The following is a 24,234-nucleotide window of genomic DNA, read 5'->3' on the forward strand; positions in this document are numbered from 1 at the left end:
GCTTAAGAAAAATTCCACAATAAGTTATTCCTTTAATCAAGGACTTTAATTTCAGGTATTTGTGGAATAGATGAATTTGATAAGATGGGGAATCAGCATCAAGCCCTGCTAGAAGCTATGGAGCAGCAAAGCATTAGCCTTGCTAAAGCTGGCATTGTCTGCAACCTCCCAGCAAGAACTTCAATTATTGCTGCAGCAAACCCAGTTGGAGGACACTATAATAAAGCCAAAACTGTTTCTGAAAATTTAAAGTAAGTCTGTATTTACAGTTAACGACTCAATAAAATGGCAGGTTTTTAATAAAGGTCATTTGTGACCAATTTTATTTAGATTTTTTTTCCAAATGGTGGATTCTTGACTTCAGGTATGCTTTTGGTTTTTTTTTCTTTCTTTTTTTTTTGGAGGGGGAAAGGCAGGGTAATTGGGGTTAAGTGACTTGCCCAAGGTCATAGTTATGGAGTGTGTCAAGTGTCTGAGGCTAGATTTGAACTCAGGTCCTCCTGACTCCAGGGCTGGTGCTCTTCAGCTATGCTTTTGATGATGCTATAAAGCAGGGCTGTCCAAAATGAGGCCCACAGGCCATATGCGGCCTGCCTGTGGGTCTTAATTTTCATGAGTGAAAATATAAAATAATAATTTGCATGGAATGCATATTAGATTTTTTCAATTCCATCACTAATAAATAATCTCATTGATATTAATTTTCTTTGGTGTTTTTAAGCAGTATTACAGACAGAACACATCGCATGGAATTTTCAATCAATCTGTTGGATGCGTTCCGTCTGTATGATGCAGACTAGTCATTATGCACCTACTTTTATACTGTTGTGTTGTTGCTTTGTTGTTTCGTGTTTGCTTTCGTGCTTCGCACCTTCACCCGTCATATTGATGGTGTGTGTTCCCCATTTTCTGTTAGGGTACTGTATTTTTTATTCTGGGTATGGCCCTCGAATAATTATTTTATTTTAATGTGGTCCTAAGATAACCTAAGGTTGGACAGCCCTGCTATAAAGGGCTGCCTTATCAACCTGTTAAGAGATGGGCCAGAAAAAAAGATGTGGTGAAAGGTGGCATTTTTGTGGCCACTGATCCTTCCAAGGAAAGGTGTATCAAGCCTAAGGTTGGATGCAAATTAGTAATAAGTAAGGGGTATTGGGGTGAGGAGAGGAGAGAAGGAAGTTATAAGTAATGACAATTTCACTGATATATCAGGTAGGAAAAAAAGACTTCATGAGCCACTATGGCCTATATGCCAGAAATTGCTAACCTTTACATTGGACTTAATGCTATGTTTGCTGATTGATCTTAAAAGTGAAATTTCTCATTCTTTTGTTAACTTAGAATTTTATTTCTTAAATTTTTTTTTGAGTAATAGGGGAAACAGGTTTGTAGATTTCCTAGTTCTTGTTTCTTTTTGTTTATACACCTTCTAGAATTGGGAGTGCTCTGTTATCCAGATTTGATTTGGTATTTATCCTACTGGATACCCCAAATGAGGATCATGACCATTTACTTTCTGAACATGTGATGGCAATAAGAGCTGGAAAGAAGAAAACAGTTTCAAGTGCCACAGTGTCTCGTGTGAGCAGTCAGAATTCAAACACCTCTTTGCTTGAAGTTGTTTCTGATAAACCTTTATCAGAAAGACTAAAGGTAGACATTACCTCTTTTTCTTCTGTTCATGTTTAGATGTGAAAAATTAATATTCTTTTTTATATTGCATTTATATTATATATACTTATCATGTTCTATACCTTTACTTCATGTACTATGTGAGGATTAAGGCCAGCATCAGTTTTATCCAGAATGATCAAACTCAAACAGATTTTGAGAGTCAGAATCTCCATTATAAGATTTAATATCTAGAAATTTTAAATATTTGATAAATTATTTTTAGTAATCTCTCTATTTTATCTACATATCTGTAATTTGAATCATTGCTTTAGGTTTCTCCTGGAGAAAACTTAGATCCAATTCCACATCATTTATTGAGAAAGTATGTTGGATATTCTCGGCAGTATGTTCATCCAAAGTTATCTCCAGAAGCTGCTCAAATTCTTCAAGATTTTTATCTTGAGCTTCGGAAACAGACTCAGCGATTAAATGGTACACCAATTACCACAAGGCAGTTGGAGTCACTAATTCGCCTGACAGAGGTTATTTTCAGTTGTAAATATTTTAATGGTTTTTATTTCTTTAGTTTTACTACAGTTTTGCTGTACTATGGTAGTTTTAAAAGCAGATTTGGTGTCTTTCGTGAACAGGCATCTGGATACTTAATGAAATATACAATAAGAAAATAAAGGATATAAGTCCTTTAGTAGATCTATTGAACACATACAAACACCATGCTGGTGAACCAATTTTTTTGTGTCTTCCACTATTGCCAGTTCATTCTAGCCAGTAGAACTGCTTATTAATTCACTGTAGAACATTCTTTGAAGACATGATAGACCCATAATCTCCTTTTGAAGTGTCTGGGGAAAGGATATAAAGTATTCTAGAACTCCAAACTACCAAAAGCTATATATATATGAAAACTACAGGTTAAGAATGTCCAGTATTTTATTCTAAAATTTGACAGTTCTAGCATAGATAACAGGAGACTCATACTTCTGATAATCAAAAAGTAACTTTATCATTTTAAGAATTAGGTCCTTGTGTTGGCTGGTGTTGCTTAAAATAAAACACAAGGGAAACAACTAAGAACTTAACTTCAAAGTAATTACATTTAAAATACTTTTTTTGCATTCTGTTTCATCCACGTGAGTACCCCCTACACTGATACTTCCACACCTCAGCAGACAATGTTTGTGATTTCTGGGGCTGAAAATTTTGTCATCTACTTGGGCAGCACTTCTGATGAGCTTCTTTGACCTTAGCTAGGCTGATCCACTGACAAGAAACATTCTAAGCCATTATGTGTTCATACTTGACACCTTTCCACTTTGGTAGACCTGCCACCAGCTGTACTCCTCCTACACAGCCTTTGACAAGCCAAGGTCATCTTTACACTGTGATGAGGCCTCAGAGTAGGACTTCAGTGGAAGTGGCATGCTGTTGCTATAATACTATTTCAGATGATCAGTTCCCAGCCTATTAACAAGCTGAAATATATCTGGAGTTGCATCTTTAACATATGTGTAATGCATAAAATATAACCAACTCTACTGACTATATTATTCTAAGAGGGGCAAATATATTAACTTGTATTACCTATCAAAATTGAAAATATATTATGGATTTTGTTGAAGGCTCGGACAAGAATGGAATTAAGGGAGAAAGCAACCAAAGAAGATGCAGAAGACATAGTTGAAATTATGAAGTACAGGTAAGATTTTAATTTTAAATTAAGCTAAGAAATGATGTTAAATGGAATAATGACATTTCGTTGTCATTAGAAGCTTAGTTTATGTGTACCTGATTTTTCTACTGAATTACTGTATTTCTGTGAAAACGTTTTTCATAATAACAGTATGTACAAGAAAACTGTTCTCAATTAAAAACATGCCACCAATACAATAAAGTAATTAATGCAAAATATGACATTTGCGGGGAGGCAGTTTTAAGCCTATTATGGTTCTGCACAGCCCTAAAATCATCATCACCCCTAATAAATAGTACTAAATATTGTCAAATAAAAAAGAAATCTCAACAAAACATCGTATTAATCAGTTGATAAAAATGGATGACATTAAGGTATATGGCTCCACTGAAGAGTACATTAAACAGCTTCTTCATGGAAGCTTTTCCCAATGATATTCAAAGGTCATTTGGACTCAGTAAGTGTGAAATTCTTAATTTACACCAAGGAAAAACATAAACTAAATCTTTGAGCTTGAATCCAGAGCTCAAATACAACCAAGGACAAGGCAATACTTATGATTTTCTGCAGGTAAGACATACTGAGTATAAAGCCATAAAGAAGAAAGCTATGGCTTGACTTACAAGCATACTGAAGTCAGAGTTCAGTGAGTGAACACTTTTAGAGAAATTAACACCTTTGCAATGCCAGTCTTACATTTGCTTTTTTTTTTTTTTTTTTTTTTTTTGAGGGAGGAAGGTAGGGCAATTGGGGTTAAGGGATTTGCCCAAGGTCACACAGCTAGTAGGTGTGTCAAGTGTCTGAGGCCAGATTTGAACTCAGGTCCTCCTGACTCCAGGGCCGATGCTCTACTCACTGTGCCACCTAACTGCCCCAGAGGTTGAGTGATTTGCCCAAGATCACAAGCTAGGAAGTTTCTGAGACTGGATTTGAATTCAGTTCTTCCTGACTCCAAGGCTAGCACACTATTCACTGCACCACTTAGGTGCCCCTTGCTTTTGGAACAGTAAATGAATAACGGTGGATTCTGAAATACCCAAATAAAAATCTATATAATATTTATGAAATACAGGACCATCACTCAAGCAGCTATAGGAAGATTAAGAGCCTTCAGAAAAGGAGAAAAGGGCCATAGAGATATTCTCGGGTGGCCTGATAAAAAGATTGGAAACTTAAATATTTTTTGGAACAGATTGCATTACAAAGCAGTAGGCTGACAAGATGCCTCTGATTAGTATAACTGAAAGTGGTTTCATTTTCCTCTCCATCTCAAAAGCTTATTAGAAATCAATTAACTAACTCTCAAAGATGTTTTCACAAAAGGGGAAGTGATGTGGATGATGATAAGGGTCTTATGACATTAACCCCTTTGGCTGCAACACTCTTAATGCATCTTTTTTAACAGACCATTAGATTTCAAGACTCAGTTTCTCAGGGTGTGTACTACTACCATTTCAACCCTTAACTTGCTTTCCTGAGGTAGGAAAGCCTGTCACTACCTCCTGACGAAGTTCCACTTCCAAAAGTAGTTCACAAAATTAAACCTTTCATTATAACCCTAACCAAGTCAGTGATCATACTACACACAAACAGTGGATTCTGAAATTACTTCTATGTCTGTTACCAGGTACCTCCGTTTGGTGCTTGCTACGGCCAATGGCTTTTCTGACTCATTTTGAAGCAAAGCATTCATGATGCACAAGCATAAGGCTTCTACGTATCCCATCATGTAGTCTCAAAAGGTCATTATAATGTGGTCCTTAACTCTCTCAAGCCTCTAGAGATTCCTTTTAATAATGATGACAAGATGAAAACATTGTTTTAGGAACTAATCAAGTAGTAAGAAAGAAAAAAGTCAAAAATGACTACGGAGGGTTCCTGCAATAGAGATGTGGTCAGCTGCTGGCTATTCCAGATCAGTTCTCACAGCATGCCAGGCATCAGTATTCACTTAAATGTAACTTTTCGTCTTTTGCCTTATGATCCGCAGATTTTTTCTTTGGTAGGGGTGGGAAGGGAGGTGTTTCCCTAGTCAGCACTACCCTAGCAAACTGAAGTTAACAAGATATATATTAACTTCATTGGAATGAGCCAGTCTAGTTTTTCATAGAATTTTTCCACTCCTATCTTCTACAGTTAGTTGTTCATTAGTATCTAGGCTAAAATTGTTTCATGACGAGCTGTTTGCTCGTGTTTATCATGAACCTTGAAAAGTAAGATAACCAAATGCCTCTCCAAATTGTTTCTTGTTTCTGATAAAATCCAAGTCTGTGAAATCATTTATTAATCCTAGGAGGACCTAGAAGACATCATTCCATTTAGTGTCAGTTTCCTCATTTCTTCTAGTTTCATTTGGGGCAAGACTGTCAATGCAGATATAGTTCAGTTCTTCCAATATTATATGTACTAGTGAATTATTGGATAAAGTTTGTATATTAAATACTAACAGTTATGTTAATGTTTATGCCTATTCTAAGAACTATATGATTCTTAGTATCTTCTATCCTGCTCTCTGCCACCATTTTTGTGGGAGTCGAAGGGGTTACACAAGACTGAGTTCTGGTCTGTATTTGTAACTACTTCATGGGTCACTGTAACCAAAAATTTCATTATATGGTAGTTATCATTTTTGTGGTAAGTTCTTCCAGCAATAGAGAATTCATAATCTTTCCCAAAAAAAACTAACTCTCTATATTTCTGTCAAGGCCACCATCATCCATCTAGTTATCCAAGTTTGCAACATCAGAGTCATCCTGGACACCTCATTCTCCATCACCCCTCCTATCTAATTGCTTGTTAAATTGTGTCAAGTTCTGCAACACATATCCCATCTATCTGCTTCTCTCTGCCACCCTGGGTCAGGCCTTTATCACGTCTCATTTAGACTACCGTGATAGTCTAATAGTTGGTCTTCCTAATTCAAGTCTCTAACCTCTCCAGTCCGTTTTCCACACAGCAGCTAAAGTAATATTCCTAAAGCATAGATCTGACCGTGCTATTCCCTTGCTCAATCAACTCCAGTAGTTCCCTTTTACCAATGTCACCAAATACATACTCCTCTGTTTGGCATTTAAAACTTTTTACAACCAGGCTCCAAACTACCATTATAGCCTTAGGCTGCAACCCACAGTCCAGCCATACAGGATTTTCCTATGATTAGAATGATGCACTGTCTTTGTTTCTATCTCTATTTTATTCTGCTCAGTTTTCTCCAAAAATCAATTCAAACACTACCTCTTAGATGAGGCCTTTCCTGATTCCCCTCCTCCCCACTCCAGCTACTAGTATGTCCCCTCAAAACCACTATCCTGTATTTTGTATGTTTTACATATACTTTGACATGTACATAAATGTAGTCTTTCCCAAAGAATGTAATCTCTTTTAGTAGAGGAATGGTTTCATTTTTGTTTGTGTGTTCTCAGTACTTAATACAATTCCAGGCATAGAGTAGGTATTTAATATTTATTTATTGATAGATAGACTGGATATTTTAAAAACAGAACATTCGTTTAACTGATGTATACTCAGATCTTTTCCATCTTAGTAAAATCTAGCAGAGCCTTTATTCTGTAGGCATACTCTTCAGTGAGCCAGGGTTACCCCTATGCTGTAAAAAAGCATTCAAATAGGAATTACATATCAAGTCTGAGAAATGGGAAATGAACAGAAGTTTTTAAAAATGTATTTTATCACTGTTGTTAGTGGAGTTGATTCGATTCTGTGCCAAATAGTTACCATAATGTGGAGGCTGAAATGAAGAGACATGGTATACAAGGGCAACTGTAAATTCCTTCAGGGCAGAGATTATGTTTTCTTTTTTGTCTTTGTATTACCAACACCTGTCATAGTGCCTTACATATTGGTAAGTGTGCAGTCACCTAAGAAAAAAGCAAAAGACAGTTAAGGGAAAAATTAGTTTTCAAAGTGCATGGCTTAAGACCCAGCTAAGTTAAAGCAACCCAAGAGCATTTGTAAATGGAATGGAAAGGAATACAATAGATACATATGAAATGGAACATAGATGCTGATCTTTCCTCATCACCATAACAAATCTGGAATTTGGATTCTACTACCTCAATATCCAATGTGCTATGTTAAGTGATAGCGTGGCACTAAAGAAATTAGGTTAAGAAGGACAAATGAAGGTGACAATTTAAAAGGTATTCAAGGATTGATTTTTTTAATATTTTTTCAATTGACAAAAATTAATTTTCTCTTCTCCCTCTTTTGAATTCTTATAACAAATATACATAGTCAAGCAAAACAAATTTCTGAACTGGCCATGTCAATAATATTTTCAGTCAATACAAAACATTTATTAAGAGCCTATTATGTGCTAAGTACTGGTGAAACAAAGACAGACAAAAGACAGTCCCTGCCCTCAAGGAGCTTACAGTCCAATGGGGGAAGATAACATACAAAAGAAAGCAGAAAAGCAGAGTTGGAGAGAAGGTGCCCAGCACCGGGGCAAGATGGAGAAATCCAGAAGAATGAAATCAGGTGGGAAACAAAGGTATGGATAACCTCAGCTCCCTCCTTAAATGGAATTTCTGCATGGAGAGATCTGGGTGGAGAGGGGCCCCAGTAGCAGAAAGTACTAACGAGGTGCAAATTGCATGGCTGAAGTGATCTTGAAGAATGAATGGACTCTTGAGGTATGATGAGAAGTCCAGAGGACAGTAGCTGAGTAGGAAATGATGAGATGGTTGGCCATGTCCAAAAATATATGTCTCATTTAGCACCTTAAGTCTGTCACTTCTGTCAAGTACCTCTCAGTGGATAGCAGGTTCCATCATTGGTCCTCTGGAATCTTGATTCATTATTCCATTGATCAGGGTTCTTAAGCCTTTCAAAGTTGTCTTTATAATGTTATTGTTGTTCCAGTTCTGCTCACTCTACTCTGTACCAATTCATGTAAGTTCTCAATTTCTCTGAAATCACCACCACCACCACCACCCCACTTCATCATTTCTTACAGCACAATAGTATTCATAAATGACAGCCTTTTTAGCCATTCCTCAATTTATTGTTACCTCCTGAGTGTCTAGTTCTTTGCCACTACTAAAAGAGTTGCTATAAATATTTTGTACATATATGACCCTTTCCTCTTTTATTTCTTTTCTTGTTGAGGCATAGGCCTAGTACTAGTATCATAGGATCAAAGTGTATATAAATATTAGTAACTTGGGGTGTTGTATCATCAAAGAGATATGTGCAACTGCTTTAGGTACCTTTCAGGATTGGATTGCACAGTATAATAAGCACTCCACACCAAATCAAGGTAAGCTTAACATTTATTCTGCACACAAGGACAATAGAAAGCAGTATTAAAGAAATATAGAAAGATGAAGATAAAGCTTAACAGATTAATAGAAATATTTACACATCACCAAAACAGGGAAGCACCAATATCTGGGTTCACATTCCGGGGTGGGGGGGCTTGATTTCAGCTCCCAGAGTCCCAACTGGGACAGAAAGTCTCAAGCAGAGCATCCTCTCACGAGTGAACCCCGAGAGAGAATACCAATTTTCCCAGAATATATACAGTTTCAAACAAAGGAAAAATTGGCGAGGTGTGTTTTAAGCAACTAATAGGCTTGGCGCCAGAAGGCATCAGATTCTACATGACCCAGCACCTGATTGGCTCAGTGCCAAGGTTCTAGGTCACTCAGCACAGGATGTATTGCAGCTGTGGACTGGGCCAGAGTTCAAAGGTGCAAGACCTCTGTGATTGATAAGGCAAAACGAAGTTCAAAAGAACACAGGATTGATTCCATATATTCCTAGAAGGGTGGCCAACCCTTCCAGGACAAGAAATCAGCCAGGTATACTTTTACCTTTAGTCTTGGGAATGCGACCCCTGTTCCAAGGAGAAAGGACAACATATGTAGTCACATAGGCCTGTAAATGTACAGGGAAGATCTTTATATTTCATTAACCCTTCAGGTGTATTTCTAAATTACTTTCCAGAATGACTAGACTAAGTCACAGTTCCACCAGCAGTTAACCAGCATGTTTGTCTTCCCTAAATCCCTCCAACATTTGGCCCCGTTCCTTATTTTGTCAACTTAGGCACCCTGACAGGTATGAGGTAGAACTTCAGAGTTGCTTTAATCTATGCTAATTATTAGTGATTCAGTCTTTTTTCACATAGCTGTTGATAGCTTGAATGTCTTACTTTGAAAACTGTTCATACCCTTTGACCATTTATCAGTTGGGGAGTGGCTCATATTCTTAAATTTTAATTAGTTCCTTATATACCTTGAAAATGAGATGCTTATCAGACAAGCTTGCTGCGATATTTTTCCCAGTTTCTTTTTTTTCCTCTCTTCTCATTCAAGCTACATTGGTTTTATTGGTATAAAAACTTCATTTTAATGTAATCAGAATTGTCCACTTTATCTTCTGTGACCCTTTCCATCCCTTGTCATGCGTTGTTCCCCTACACATAAATCTAAAAGGTAATTTCTTTGTTCTTCTAATTTGTGTATGTTACCTTTTATGTTTAATTCACATATCCATTTGGGGCTTATCTTGGTGTACAGCTTGAGATGATGCTCTACACTTATTTTCTGCCTTACTGTTTTCCTAGCAGTTTTTCTCATAGAGTAAATTTTTACCCCACTAACGGGGGTCTTTGGGTTTATCAAAGACTAGGCTACTCTATTCGTTTGCTTCTGTCTGTTTATGCAACTAATCCATTCCAGTAGGCAGTCTATATCTTAACCAGTATCAGATTGTTTTTGATGATTAATGTTTTGTAGTATAGAGATCTGGTACTGCCAAACTCCCTTTTCTTCCCACCTTTTTCATTATTTCTCTTGAGATTCTTGACCTTTTGTTAAAATAATTTTATTTTTTGTTTTTCTTTTTTATTCAGTTGGAGTGTGGGGGCTAGAGGGGAAGGATGAATAGCAATAAGTTGTTCAAAAAAAAAAAAAAAAGAGGGCCATTGAAACTTTTTTTAAAACAGAAGAAAAGCCAGAGGGAAACTGACAAGCAGCAAAACCTTGAAAGTTGCTTGTTGAAGTTATTATATACTGTAAAGGAAATTCAGGATTTATAGTTTATGTACAACCCTCTGGTTTTACTTTGTATATGGAAATGCTCATTTTATTTAGTTTCTAAGTTCAGAATAAATATTTTTAAAGATGTGGTCTTTTACAGTCTAAAGGTTTATGACTTTTTTTTAAATCTCTACCATATTTGCCAAAACTCTTTTGTTTTAGTATGCTAGGAACTTACTCAGATGAGTTTGGGAATCTGGATTTTGAGCGTTCTCAACATGGTTCTGGAATGAGCAAGAGGTCAGCAGCAAAAAGGTTCATTTCTGCTCTCAACACCATTGCAGAAAGAACCTATAATAATTTATTTCAATATCAACAACTTCGACAGATTTCTAAAGAGCTAAACATTCAGGTAATATTTTTTATACAGTGCTTTTGGTGGGGGAGAGGGGTAAGAAGGACCAGACCTATTCCATTGGCAAAGGGAACTCCCAGTGAGGAAGCTCTACCATTTCTTTTCTCTTCCAGGTTGCTGATTTTGAAAATTTTATCAGTTCACTGAATGACCAAGGCTACCTCTTAAAAAAAGGTCCAAAAGTTTACCAGCTTCAAACTATGTAAAGTGAGTTTCCCAGCAATAGCTTGTTTTACCATCAACAGTTGCTTTAAAAAAGCAAACAGTATTCTTTATGTGTGAAATGTATTAAGTATATCTGAATTTATTGTTATTTTAATATTAGCCATATACTTAAAATAAAGCAAAAAACATAAATTTTTATAACTAGAAATGCCACATGATTAAACAAAAAATAATAATAATAATAAAAAAAAGAAATGCCACATGAAAAGAAGACCAAATGTAGTAGATAAGGTAAACTAAATACTTAAAATGTCAGGCAGCCTCTTTTTCATTTTTCCATTTTCCCCCAAAGACCAAGAGTTGTTTACATTTTCCTTATTAGAGGTCAGAAAAAACCTGAGATCTATCTGAATCACTTTTTTATACTTATTTAAATAGTTCCCCAAAAAATCATATAGATTTTTATTGGCGCTTTTTTCTTAAAATTTATATTACTAATTTAGAAATTAATATTTGAAATAAATTTAATTTTTAATTAACTTTTTCATCTTGACATTAGCCACTGTGCATTCTTTAGGATTTTAAATTCTTCAAAAGGTAGTTTTCGTGTGTGAAATTCTTAATTTAAAATATTACTATTAAAATGAGTCAGATTTTTATGCTTACTATAAATGACATAGATGATATTGAAACTTAATTTTATAATAAATATTTATTTTTTATGTGTATTCCTTTTGCCATTTAACTAAACAAATGAAATTCAGTATAAAAAGGATGTGACTGCTTGTTTTTCTTTAACATTTCATAAATAGGATAGACCTAAAGATAGGAAGAAAGCCTACAAGCTGAATCTCCTGGCATGTTATGATTCTACAGAGTGGTTTGCAGTTTAGCGATACCATGCTTTTTAATGAATGAATGATTTTAAAACTATTTATTGTTTGATTAGTTTTGCCTGACTAAAATGGTTATGTCTTTTTCTCATCACTGATTCTAAAATGATCTATTCCTTTTTATTTTCTAAAAACCTTTTTTACTTAAATATTATGAGATTTGGAGGAGGCATTGTGGTACTGCTCGCTCCTTTTCCCCCAGCCCTCCCCACCTCGAGGTACTTGTGCTCTTCAAGCTATATTCATGACCTTTTTCCCTTAAAAGTTAGCCTTGGCATTTGTTTAAACTTTATCCAATATAAAAGCAGCGGTTAGGACTGATTGCCTCATCTTTACGTGCCTCCAGTAGCTCCCTAGGACTTAGCTACTAAGTCACAGATGAGTTGATATGTATATTATGAGTTTTCTGTTGGTAGCATAATAAATAAACTGACAGCAGTTTTTGCTATTCAGCTGTAAGTACGTATGCATTTGTCTCAGAGACTTCATAACCCTATAGGAATGAAGGACATGAACCACTTTACCTAGGTCGCATTTTATATCCCTCATATACTAGAGATCCAGGTAACATCAGTAAGCCATTGTCCTGGAAACCTTATGAGAAGCTGCTGCCAAACCCTGTTCTATACCCTCTACAACCCCAAAGTTTTGTTCCAACTCCACTCAGCCCTTCACTGTGCCCTCTGGAATGCATGTTCCATAGGCAACAAACTTCTCTTCATTTTAAATCTTTTCCTCTCCCACTCCATCTACCAGCTCTTGCTGAAACCTGGCTTTCCTCTATATGACCTCCCTGGCCACCCGTTCCAGCATTGGCAGCACCTTCACTCATTCTTCTCACTGGCTGAGGAAGAGAAGTTTGAATATTCCCATTGTTACTTCCAGGTTCTCCCTCTTCCTCCATAAGAGAAGTTTGAATATTCCCATTGTTACTTCCAGGTTCTCCCTCTTCCTCCATCACTCAGTAAACTCTTCCTTTGAGGTTTAAGCTATTGAAATCTACCAAACAAATATTTATATCTATCAAACAAAATCCTAGTAGCTGCTGTCTACAAATCATTTCTATACTCCCCAACCCCAGTTCACTCCCCTTCCTTCTTCAATGAGTTTTATTCTTGATTCATAATTTTCTCTCATCCTCAGCTCCTACCCTCATACTAGGTGGAATTCAACATTCATATTGATTCTCTCTCAAATACTGTAACTATTCATTTCCTCAATGTACTCACCTCTGCTGACCTCCAGTCTCCTATCTCCAACTGCCTTTCAGACATCTCAAACTCTATGTCTAGTAGGCATCTTAAACTCAACATGTCTAAAACAACTCATTAACTTTGTCCCTAAACCTTGCCCCCACCTCCCACCCCACATCGTCCCTATTACTGTAGAAGGCAATGCCATCTTCCCAGTCCCCTCAGGTTCACAATCTAGGGGCCATCATGGATTCTTCACTGTCTCTTACCCCCATAGCCAAGATGTTGCCAAGGCCTTTTTTACCTCGGTTTTACCTTGTAACATCTCTTGAATATGCCCCCTTCTCTCCTCTGACACTGTCATTACTCTGATGCAAGCCTTCATAACTTCACACCTGGACTACTGCAATGGTCTGGATGATGGATCTGCCTGCCTCAGGTCTCTGCCCATTCCAATCCATTCTCCATTCAGCCACCAAAAAGATTTTCCTAAAATGCAGATGTGACCATGTCACACCCCTTACTCAATAAACTCCAGTGGCTTCCTGTTACCTCCAGGAGCAAATACAAAATGCTCTGGTTTGGCATTCAAAGCCCTTCATAATCTAGTCCCCTCCTACCTTTCCAGTGTCCTTACACCTTATTCCCTAACATATACTCTTCCATCCAGTAACACTGCCTTCCTGGCTATTCCACAAATGGAACATTATCTCAGCTCCAGGTGTCCTATTTGTCCCTCATGCTTGGAATGCTATCCCTCTTCTGCTTTGACTGCTGACCTCCCTGTCCTTTAAGTCCCAATTCAATTCCCACCTTCTATAGGAAGCTTTCCTCAACCCCTCTTAATTCTAGTGTTTTCCCTCTGTTAATTTTTTCCTATTTACCCTATATCTACCTCCTAGGGTTGTTGTGAGGATAAAATAACATTTGTAAAGCAATCTGCAAATCTTAAAGCATTGAATATTATTATTTTTTAGTTATGTCACTTCAGTAAATGTCTTTTCTAAGATATCAGAAAAGCCCATTGGCTGATTGTCAATAGGAAGAACACTGGTGGAGGCTTTTGAGCCACAGTACTAGGAACAGCCACATACAGAGTTATCCATAGAATCAGAGGTAGCAGTCACACCTCTAGGGATCTAACATGCCTACAAGTTGGGGGAATGAACTCAGAAGCAATGCTGTACCTGCACTGACCAAAAAGCAGGGAAATATTGGAGAAAGCCCAGATGAGCTGATTTTAGCTTTCATCTTGAATTAGTTGGTGGTACTAGCTCTAGGAATAGTAAATTTAAAGGACAGGAACTTGGATTTAGGTTAACTCTTAACAGAGCTCCCCTGGAAGACCAGAAAGGCTAAGTAGACTCTCATATCCTCCTTTCCCATGCCTTCGTTTTGCCCTCTTCTCTCACAGACCCTACCAGGCCTTATATTCAGGAAGAGCAGCATGGCTGTTCACACCACTTGGATTAAATGGGAGTTAACCCTGGGTGAGATGGAAGACCATCAAGCCTTATCATCTGTCTTGCCACTGCATCCTAACATCCTCTGGACCTTGCCATCTGCATTGCCTCTATTGCCTTCAGACCCCCAGGCTCTACATCTGACCTATCCTTAAGACTTTCAGGCCTTTCCATCCAGCCTACTGATGAAATCTTTTATGTGTTGTCTCCCTCAGTTAGTGTATAAACTCCTTGAGAGCAAAGACTCTGGATTTTTCTGTTTGTATTCTCAGAACTTAGCACAGTGCTTTGGCATTGATTAAATGCTTAATATGTGCTACTCATTCATATAAGGCATCCAATTTGGGGGTAAATGGCTAATTATGACCCAGCAGAGTGTCAAGTAGGTCAGAGCTCTCCTGTTAATTTGTTGTTGTTCAGTCATGTCCAACTCTTTGTGACCCCATGGACCATAGCACACCAGTGCTGTCCACAGGGTTTTCTTGGAAAAGATACAGGAGGTGGTTTGACATTTCCTTCTCCAGTGGATTAAAGCAAACAGTTAAGTGACTTGCCCAGGGTCGCACAGCTAGTAAATGTCTGAGGCCACATTTGAACTCAGTTCTTTCTGACTCCAGGCCCAGCACTCTATCCACTGGAACACCCAACTGCCTCCTGTTAATAGTGGTATGTGATTTTTAAAGCTTGCAAGATCTATTGTGATATCTATGTACCTTGCCCCTGTAATATAGGTACCTAAAGCAGTGGCATTCTGCAGTGTAAGCAAGCCTAATTATAGGCTCGTGGGCTAACTTAAACCTACACAAATGGCAGTATGTTTCTGTGTTAATTATTCACAAAGAGAGTGTCTAAGTTTCGCAGAGGTAGCACTCTCCTTGGGCAAGTAAACACCAGATCACTTAATTGTTATGATTAAAGCAAAACCTTCCGAAAGGCTGCAGTATCTCCACTTGACCACCAAAAGGTGCCCAGACTGAAAATGCCTAGATTGATTCTAGTTTCACAGTTATCCAAGGAAGTGACATGCCTTAAATCTGGGGTAGTTTTCACAAGATCCATGTATAAGGGGAACCCTGAGTGCTACATGTGGAAATTAATGAAGACTCCTCCACATCCTTAATTAATGAGTAATTTGTGGATGGGGGAAAAAATTGTGCACCTAAAAGATATATTTCCATACTACCTTTCAGATCCGGATGAAATTTAAAACTGCCCTTGGTTGCTCAGAACTATTTCCTGTACATCACAAGAAGCCCCTGAACGTCCACATCAAATTATTCACACACACAACACCTTAGCCACTTTTGGAGGGTAAACATTTTTGAAAATAAAATTCTGTGTAAGTGCTAATAAAATTCTATGTAAATGCTAAAAATTAGTTTTTCTTCAAGGAAGTATTTTTGGAAAAGGGGGGTTTGGGGAGGAGAGATATTTTGTCCTAAAATAGAAATGAACTCAGAAATGGTAGCATACATATTATGAATATGAAATAATTTAGAAACCAAATTATGATACAGATTTAAAATATTATGTGGTAAAGTACCATTCAGCTATTCTGACTAGAACTGAATTGCAAGAAGTTCAGTTCCACAACCAACTTTAAAGTGTGTTCTGTGTGTTAGGCACTGTGCTACATGTAGGAGATAACTAGTCTTGACCTGGTGTAGCTTTTTGCAACCATAGGAGTCTATCTCTTCTTTTAGATCATGGCCTTGGGGCCTCTTTCGTTCTATTATTTCATACCCAGCCTGATTGCTTTGAGAAGTCCTTAAACATTTGTCTGCCTTTTGAACTGAAGTCCTCTGTTGCCACTAAAACTCCCTCAATATAAACACTATTTGAGTTATAGTCAGAAAGTGGAAGAATCTCTCAGTCCAAACAGCAACAGCTGGGGAGTAGTGGAAAGACAAGAATTTCTATACTTAGTCCTGGAGAGGTAGTAACCACCTTTTGGCTTAGAAAGGGCTGCAACCTAAGGGGCTAGGTGTGAGATTCTTTTCCATCCCTTTTTGGGTCCCTAGTTTATGCAAAACACCTCAAAAAATACGGTGTTACTGACTTCTACTCTACTTTCCCATAGCAACCAATTTCTGTCCTCGTTTTACTTGTCTTTCTAGCAATTTCCAAACAACTCAGTAGCATTTAATGTAAGTCTTTAGTGGAGAGCACTTCTTGTAATTAATTGTTGGTTATTCAGGACTAATTACAACTGGTTTCCTCTACTTTCCTTCTGTTTGGGTTTGGCTCTCACTCTCTATTTCATTAGCAGTTCCACCTGAGGGTATATATAGGTGGGAGAGAGGAAGATACTAAGTGCATTTTACCACTTCTTAAGTAACTGATTTTAAAATGGTGATGGAAGAAAAAAAAATCTGAAACTAACTGCATGTGAAGATTAGGTCTGTGAAATTTCTCAACTATTCTCTGTAGCCAAGCTTGTTCATTATAATTATACAGTGTTCAATTCCTTTTTATTCTTTTCATTTACATTATTATAATCAATGTTCACATTATTTTATAAGGGCAGGGGACTACAGGTGTGGACTATTTCATATAATAGTAACTGATATTTATGCGGCAATTTAAAGATTGCAAATCACTATATACATATATATGCACATTACACTTTCATTTGATCCTCACTACAACCCTGTGAGAGAGGTGCAATTATTCCCATTTTATATATGAAGAAACAGAGGCTGAAAGAAATTAAGTTACTTGTGTCAAGGTCACAGCTCTTAAGTATCTGAAGCTGAATGTCAACTTAAGTCTTCCTGATTCCAAGTCCAGCATTCTATCCAGTGAACCAGCAATATACCTATATGTTCTAAGACATCCTCGACAGATAGGTTGGTTAGTTTTGCCAGACTTTCCCCCTTTTTTTACCTCTTTGTTAGAAGAGAGGCATTGCTAGTTAAGGAATAAGGGAAGATATTCTGGAAAACAAAGGAATTTAAAACAAAAGATTAACAAAAATAAGTAAAAGGAAAGCCTATGCATCGTCACTAGAAAAATACAAAGTTTGTGATCAGCTTAAATCATCTTTTTCCCCATGTGTGCCTCTACAAGCCTGGTGACAGTGCTGAGGTTTAAGAGTGCTGGAACCGCGAAATGGCGACACACAAGTCCTGCCCAAATGAATTCGACCCATGCCTCCTTTCAGCCAAATTAAAACAAAGTTTATTAAAAATCCACCACATTGGCCAGACTCTTAAGAAATCTGAGGATTTGTATCCCCAATGCCAGTGGGCCAGATTGAATCTGAGCACTTTCATGGAGGCAAGATGGATCTTATATACACAAGTACTGTGGGAGGGATGTAGGGGGAGCCAAGTAGTCTGGGGTGACCAAGGGAGGGGTCCAGGGAGTATCTTGATGGGAGTGGCCAGTAGTCTGGGGTGACTAAAGGTCGGAGGCTGGGAACCTAGATAGGATTAAGAGTGGGAAGTAGCCAAAGGTGATCTGGAGGTAACTATGGAGGGCTAGTCTAGGTTCTGGGTAACAGATTTGGGCTTAGCAATGAACAATAATGAATGGCTTATAGCCTCGGGCAGATGACAGATCGAGAGGGAAGATTCAAGGAGAGTTTAAGGGGGCTCCCAGGGCCTATACCCCATCAACAGCAGCTCATGCATTCAGTGTTTATGAGATGGTCTTATACATCATGTTACAGAAACATGTTAAAATTATAAAATGTTTTAAGTTCACGTGCTATGTGCTTCTGTAAATATGTTTCAGTTTACTGTTCTGTCTTACTGTGGCAAAATTAGAATTGTGCTTCTTCCATGTTTTCTGTATTTTCTTCTTTCAGTCCATAATAAATCATTCTGTTCATTTATTAACTAGCACTTTCCACCAAGTTCTAGGAAATGTGGTCTGAGGAATCAAGGACAGTTCCTTGTTAATATCCTTAGGGGTTGGGATAGGAAAGCTGTAACTTTTTAATCAGTTGTGGTTTAGCCACTGCTGTTAGGCCTTCAACTCAAAATAGAAGATACAGCTTTCCTATCTTATAAATAATATTTAAAAATTGTAATGTCGCAAGTTATTTTGTTGTATTCTTTATATCTTTGAGCCATTTTTTCTCATCAATTTATCAACCTCAATAAGAAAAAGAATTTGATACTGTAGTATGCATAACAGCACCTTTTGGATTTGGAGCCAGAGGACATGAATTCAGATTCTGACTCTGCCACTTACTTACTATTTTGAGAGACCTTGGGCAAATCACCTCTAGGAATCAATTTCTTCATCTATAAAATAAGAATATTGGACTAGATCAGGAGTTCTTAACTGGGGTCCATGAACTTGTGTAATATTTTGATAACTCTATTTAAAAGTAATTGGTTTCCTTTGGAATTGTATGCATTTTGTTTTATGCTTTACAAATAATTATCCTGACACCAGACTATTAAAGTGATCCATGATGCAAAAAAGGTTAGGAACACCTTTGCTCAGGAGGTAAAATGTCATACAGATCAGCAGGATGGAAAATACTGAGAAGGCAAATATGAAAAGCCCAGACATTCCACAAAAAGAAAAAGCTAGAGCTGGGATTCCTTATCTTTTTTGTATAATGAACCCCACTTTGGCAGTCTTATGAAACCCATGCATCCAGTCTCAGAGTGTTTTCAAATAATTAAGTGCTAAAATTTCAGGCAGAAGTTAGATTTGTTTTAAAAGATGTTTAATTTTGGGGGGCGGAGCCAAGATGGCGGCTGGTAAGCATGGAATAGAGTGAGCTCCGTACCCGAGTCCCTCCAAAAACCTATAAAAAAGGGCTCTGAACCAATTCTAGAACGGCAGAACCCACAGAACAGCAGAGGGAAGCAGGGCTCCAGCCCAGGACAGCCCGGATGGTCTCTGGGTGAGCTCTATTCCACACGGAGCTGGGAGCTGGGAGCTGGGAGCTGGGAACGGAGTGGAGCAGAGCCCAGCCTGAGCGGCGTGGACGATCCAGTCCAGAAGCCGGGCGGAGGGGGCCCTAGCGCCCTGAATATGTGAGCTGCGGCAGTTACCAGACCCCTCGACCCACAAACACCAAAGACTGCGGAGAAGGTTAGTGGGAAAAGCTGCGGGAGTGGAAGGAGTTCCCAGTTCGGCTTCCAGCCCCGGGGGCAGCGGAGGTGGGGCAGCTACAGCTGTTGTTACTTGCAGCTCCAGGCCCACCTGGTGGGGGGAATTAAGTGGCGGATCACAGCAGGGGTGCACAGCCTGCCGAAGATCTGAGCCCAGTCTGGACTGGGGGTCCTTGGGGAAGGAGGAGTGCGGCTCTGACAGAGCTGGCACCTCCCCCCCAAACGTAGAACATAGAACTCTGTAATCTACAAGCAGTCATACCCCACTGAAAAACTCAAGGGTCAAGTTAGTTGGTTGGGAATATGGCCAGGACGCGAAAACGCGCCCAGATTCAGTCTCAGACTTTGGATTCTTTCTTTGGTGACAAAGAAGACCAAAACATACAGCCTAAAGAAGACAACAAAGTCATAGAGCCTACAACCAAAGCCTCCAAGAAAAACATGAACTGGCCCCAGACCACAGAAGAACTCAAAAAGGATTTGGAAAAGCAAGTTAGAGAAGTAGAGGAAAAATTGGGAAGAGAAATAAGAAGGATGCGAGAAAACCATGAAAAACAAGTCAATGACTTGCTAAAGGAGACCCAAAAAAATACTGAAAAATACACTGAAGAAAACAACACCTTAAAAAATAGACTAACTCAAATGGCAAAAGAGCTCCAAAAAGCCAATGAGGAGAAGAATTCCTTGAAAGGCAGAATTAGCCAAATGGAAAAGGAGGTCCAAAAGACCACTGAAGAAAATACTACTTTAAAAATTAGATTGGAGCAAGTGGAAGCTAGTGACTTTATGAGAAATCAGGATATTATAAAACAGAACCAGAGGAATGAAAAAATGGAAGACAATGTGAAATATCTCCTTGGAAAAACCACTGACCTGGAAAATAGATCCAGGAGAGATAATTTAAAAATTATTGGACTACCTGAAAGCCATGATCAAAAAAGAGCCTAGATACCATCTTTCAGGAAATTATCAAGGAGAACTGCCCTGATATTCTAGAGCCACAGGGCAAAATAGAAATTGAAAGAATCCATCGATCGCCTCTGCAAATAGATCCCAAAAAGAAATCTCCTAGGAATATTGTTGCCAAATTCCAGAGCTCCCAGATCAAGGAGAAAATACTGCAAGCAGCCAGAAAGAAACAATTTGAATATTGTGGAAACCCAATCAGAATAACCCAAGACCTGGCAGCTTCTACATTAAGAGATCGAAGGGCTTGGAATGCGATATTCCGGAGGTCAATGGAGCTAGGATTAAAACCTAGAATCACCTACCCAGCAAAACTGAGTATCATGTTCCAAGGCAAAATATGGACTTTCAATAAAATGGAGGACTTTCAAGCTTTCTCAGTGAAAAGACCAGAACTGAATAGAAAATTTGACTTTCAAACACAAGAATCAAGAGAAGCATGAAAAGGTAATCAAGAAACGGAAATTGCAAGGGACTTACTAAAGTTGAACTGTTTTGTTTACATTCCTACATGGAAAGATGATGAGTACGATTCATGAGACCTCAGTATTAGGGTAGTTGAAGGGAATATGCATATATATATATATGCATATATATATGTTTATGTATATATATAAGTGAATGTGTATGTATGCATGTATCTATGTGTATATGTATGTATGTGTATGTATGTGTATATATATATATAAGTAAAAGAAAGAGAGCAGACACAGGGTGAGTTGAGGATGAAGGGAAGATAGCTAAAAGAAATAAAATGAAATTAAGGGATGAGAGAGTAACTTACTGAGAGAGGGAGATAGGGAGAGATAGAATGGGGTGGATTATCTCCCATAAAGGTGGCAAGAGGAAGCAGTTCTAGGAGAGGAGGGGAGTGGGCAGGTGAGGGGGGAATGAGTGAACCTTGCTCTCATCAGATTTGGCCTGAGGGGGAATACCATACATACTCAGTTGGGTATCTTACCCCACAGGAAAGAAGAGGGAGGAAGATAAAAAAAAAAAAAATAAAAGGCAGGGGGATGATGGAGGGGAGGGCAGATGGGGGTGGAGGTAATCAAAACAAACACTTTGGAAAGGGGACAGGGTCAAGGAAGAAAATTCAATAAAGCGGGATGGGTTGGGAAGGAGCAAAATGTAGTTAGCCTTTCACAACATGAATATTGTGGAAGGGTTATACGTAATAATACATGGGGGGCCTAGGTTGAATTGCTCAACTTCTTAGGGAGGGTGGGTGGGAAGGGAAGAGGGAAGGGAATTTGGAACTCAAAGTTTTAAAATCAGATGTTCAAAAACAAAAAAAACTTTTTGTATGCAACTAAAAAATAAGATACACAGGCAATGGGGCGTAGAAATTTATCTTGCCCTACAAGAAAGGAAGGGAAAAGGGGATGAGAGGGGAGGGGGGTGATAGAGGGGAGGGCTGACCGGGGAACAGGGTAACCAGAATATACGCCATCTTGGAGTGGGGGGGGAGGGCAGAAATGGGGAGAAAATTTGTAATTCAAACTGTTGTGAAAATCAATGCTGAAAACCAAATTTGTTAAATAAATAAATTGCATTAATAAAAAAAAAGATCATCAAAATGTAAAAAAAAAAAAAAAAAAAAAAAAAAGATGTTTAATTTTTCCCCCATTTATACTCATAGACCCCCTGAAATCTATCCACAGATTTCTTGGGGGTCCATAGACTTCAAGTTAAGAGTCCTTGATCTAGAGATAAAGAAAGCAACCCACATTTGAACCTCAGACTGAAAAGTTATAAAGATTTGAAATAAGTATTTACTGACAATGAAAAAACACCTACCTAAAAAGGAATTGTAAAAAAATTGTTAAAAAAAAAAAAAAGCAACTCCTGAGATGGCATGAAAAGGAAAAAATAGAAAGAAGTATTTCTCTTTGCTCCAGTTATCTTGGCTAACTAAGCATGTATTTTTTAAAATGGGGCTCTAAAAAGACTTTCTTCCTTTTGACTACAATAAGATTATTTAATAACTATCTTGACTCCTGGTTTACATTAGTGGCATAGTAATTTTGTCTGTTTCCTCCTTCAATAAAATATTTTGATATGTGTCTAAGATATTAAGATGTTTCAAATATTCCTGAAAAACATCTGGCCCATGCAATTGCTCATTTTGGCTTCTCTTAGCCCTCTCTATGTCAACAAACACGGTGGAGAAGAAACAACTATTGCAAATATTTACAGAGCATGAATACAGAAAATGTGCAATTATTAGACCATCTGATCAACAAATAAGCATTTATTAAGAGCTTACTATGTATCATATATCCCTCAGAGCTATGGTATGATGGATAGATGTATTCTTAACTGAACAAGAGACAGGCAATTATAGAAAATAAAACAGATAATTCTGATTATATAAAACAATGGCTTCCACACAAACAAAATCAATATACCTGGGATAAAAAGGGAAGTCATCATATGGGAAATGACCCTTTTTTGGTTTTTTTTGCAATTCTATCTCCCTCTCCTTGCTCACTCTATCCCCAATCGAGGGGGAAAAAAAGGAAAAGTATTTCTAATGTAATGCCTGCCCCAAAGCCCATCAGTATGGGACTCTCCTGTTTCATGGGGATGAATGCCCAGCCCTGTTCCAGAAACAAGAGAGCTTCAGTCCTCATTAGAACCCCCTAGGGATTCACTGAATTTTAGTCTTCAGAATCCAGTCTTTCGGCATTTCTGGCATCCAGCTTCAAGAGAGAAGATGGAAGAGGCAAACCTCACTTCAGGTTACATCATATACCATCATATAAGATGCTCCCATGTATAAGATGCACCTTAATTTTGGGGCCCAAAATTTGGAAAAAAAATATTACATATAGTTATTGAACTCAAGTTTTATTCATCTGCTCATAGCTTTCAGGCATCTTTTGGGCAAGTCTGGTGCGTGTACGCATGCTTAGTCCATTCCGTTTCATGAACCTGAAGCACCAATTGTGTCCTCCTTTGAAATCAGTAACTTCTTTTTCATTAGCAATTCTTCTTGCCTCATGCTGAACCATCTTTGGGGATGCAAGAATTCCAATTGCCTTTTGCTCTTCAATCCATATCTTCAATTCCCTCTCTAAATCAGGCCGTTCTGCTAACTCATGGCCTTCTTCTGCCATGGCGCTTTCAGTAGGGTTTCTTCTTCCCATAGTCAGTCTCCAATTGTTTTCTCAGTTGGAGGAGAACCAAACTTATGCTCAGCAGCATGATTTCCATTCACTTTTGCAAACTGGATCAGTTTTAACTTGAATTCAGCACTCAACGAAAATCTTTTCTCAGCCATTTCTGGGCAGAACATGGCAAAACGTAACCTTAATATACTGGTAACAAATGCAAAACAATGAGCGCAAAGACAAGTGGAAAATCAACAATGAGCACAAAAACAAGCGTGAAAAAGCGGGAAATGCAAGTAAAAAAATCTACAACCACTGTATAAGATGCACCCAGTTTTTAGACCCCAAATTTTTTGGAAAAGGGTGCGTCTTATACATAGGGAAATAGAGTACCTATTCCCAGCTTGATTACACTAGAGTCTCAGGGAGTTTCCCCTTGGTTGAGATCTAGGAAACTCTTTCTTGACCGAGCAGAGTTATCTTGCTCCCAATGAAACAGTTCCTTCACTCTGTATTGTCTGGGGTACATTCTCCAATGTGTACTTGTACCAGAAGCGAGCGAGACAAACCACAGAGTATAAGTTTTAAGTGGAGAATTTATTAGCCAGCGGCC

At 38.1% G+C, this 24,234-nt stretch overlaps 1 protein-coding gene across 2 annotated transcripts in view; it reads left to right on the forward strand.

Moving 5' to 3' along the window:
- Nucleotides 1-15,904, forward strand: part of MCM8 (minichromosome maintenance 8 homologous recombination repair factor) — a 60,579-nt gene extending 44,675 nt beyond the window's left edge. Inside the window, exons 14-20 of one of the 2 annotated variants that reach the window (XM_036751687.1) lie at nt 56-251; nt 1,434-1,653; nt 1,947-2,156; nt 3,255-3,331; nt 10,555-10,744; nt 10,861-10,954; nt 15,652-15,904. In XM_036751687.1, the coding sequence (XP_036607582.1) occupies nt 56-251; nt 1,434-1,653; nt 1,947-2,156; nt 3,255-3,331; nt 10,555-10,744; nt 10,861-10,953 (986 nt within the window). In that variant the 3' untranslated portion in view covers nt 10,954; nt 15,652-15,904. Of the gene's footprint in view, nt 1-55; nt 252-1,433; nt 1,654-1,946; nt 2,157-3,254; nt 3,332-10,554; nt 10,745-10,860; nt 10,955-14,412; nt 14,627-15,651 lie in introns of those variants that run through there. The other variant, XM_036751686.1, reaches the window with a different exon arrangement.
- Nucleotides 15,905-24,234: the final 8,330 nt, after the last annotated feature.

Source organism: Trichosurus vulpecula, chromosome 3 (assembly GCF_011100635.1).
Source record: "Trichosurus vulpecula isolate mTriVul1 chromosome 3, mTriVul1.pri, whole genome shotgun sequence".
Lineage (NCBI taxonomy): Eukaryota > Metazoa > Chordata > Mammalia > Diprotodontia > Phalangeridae > Trichosurus > Trichosurus vulpecula.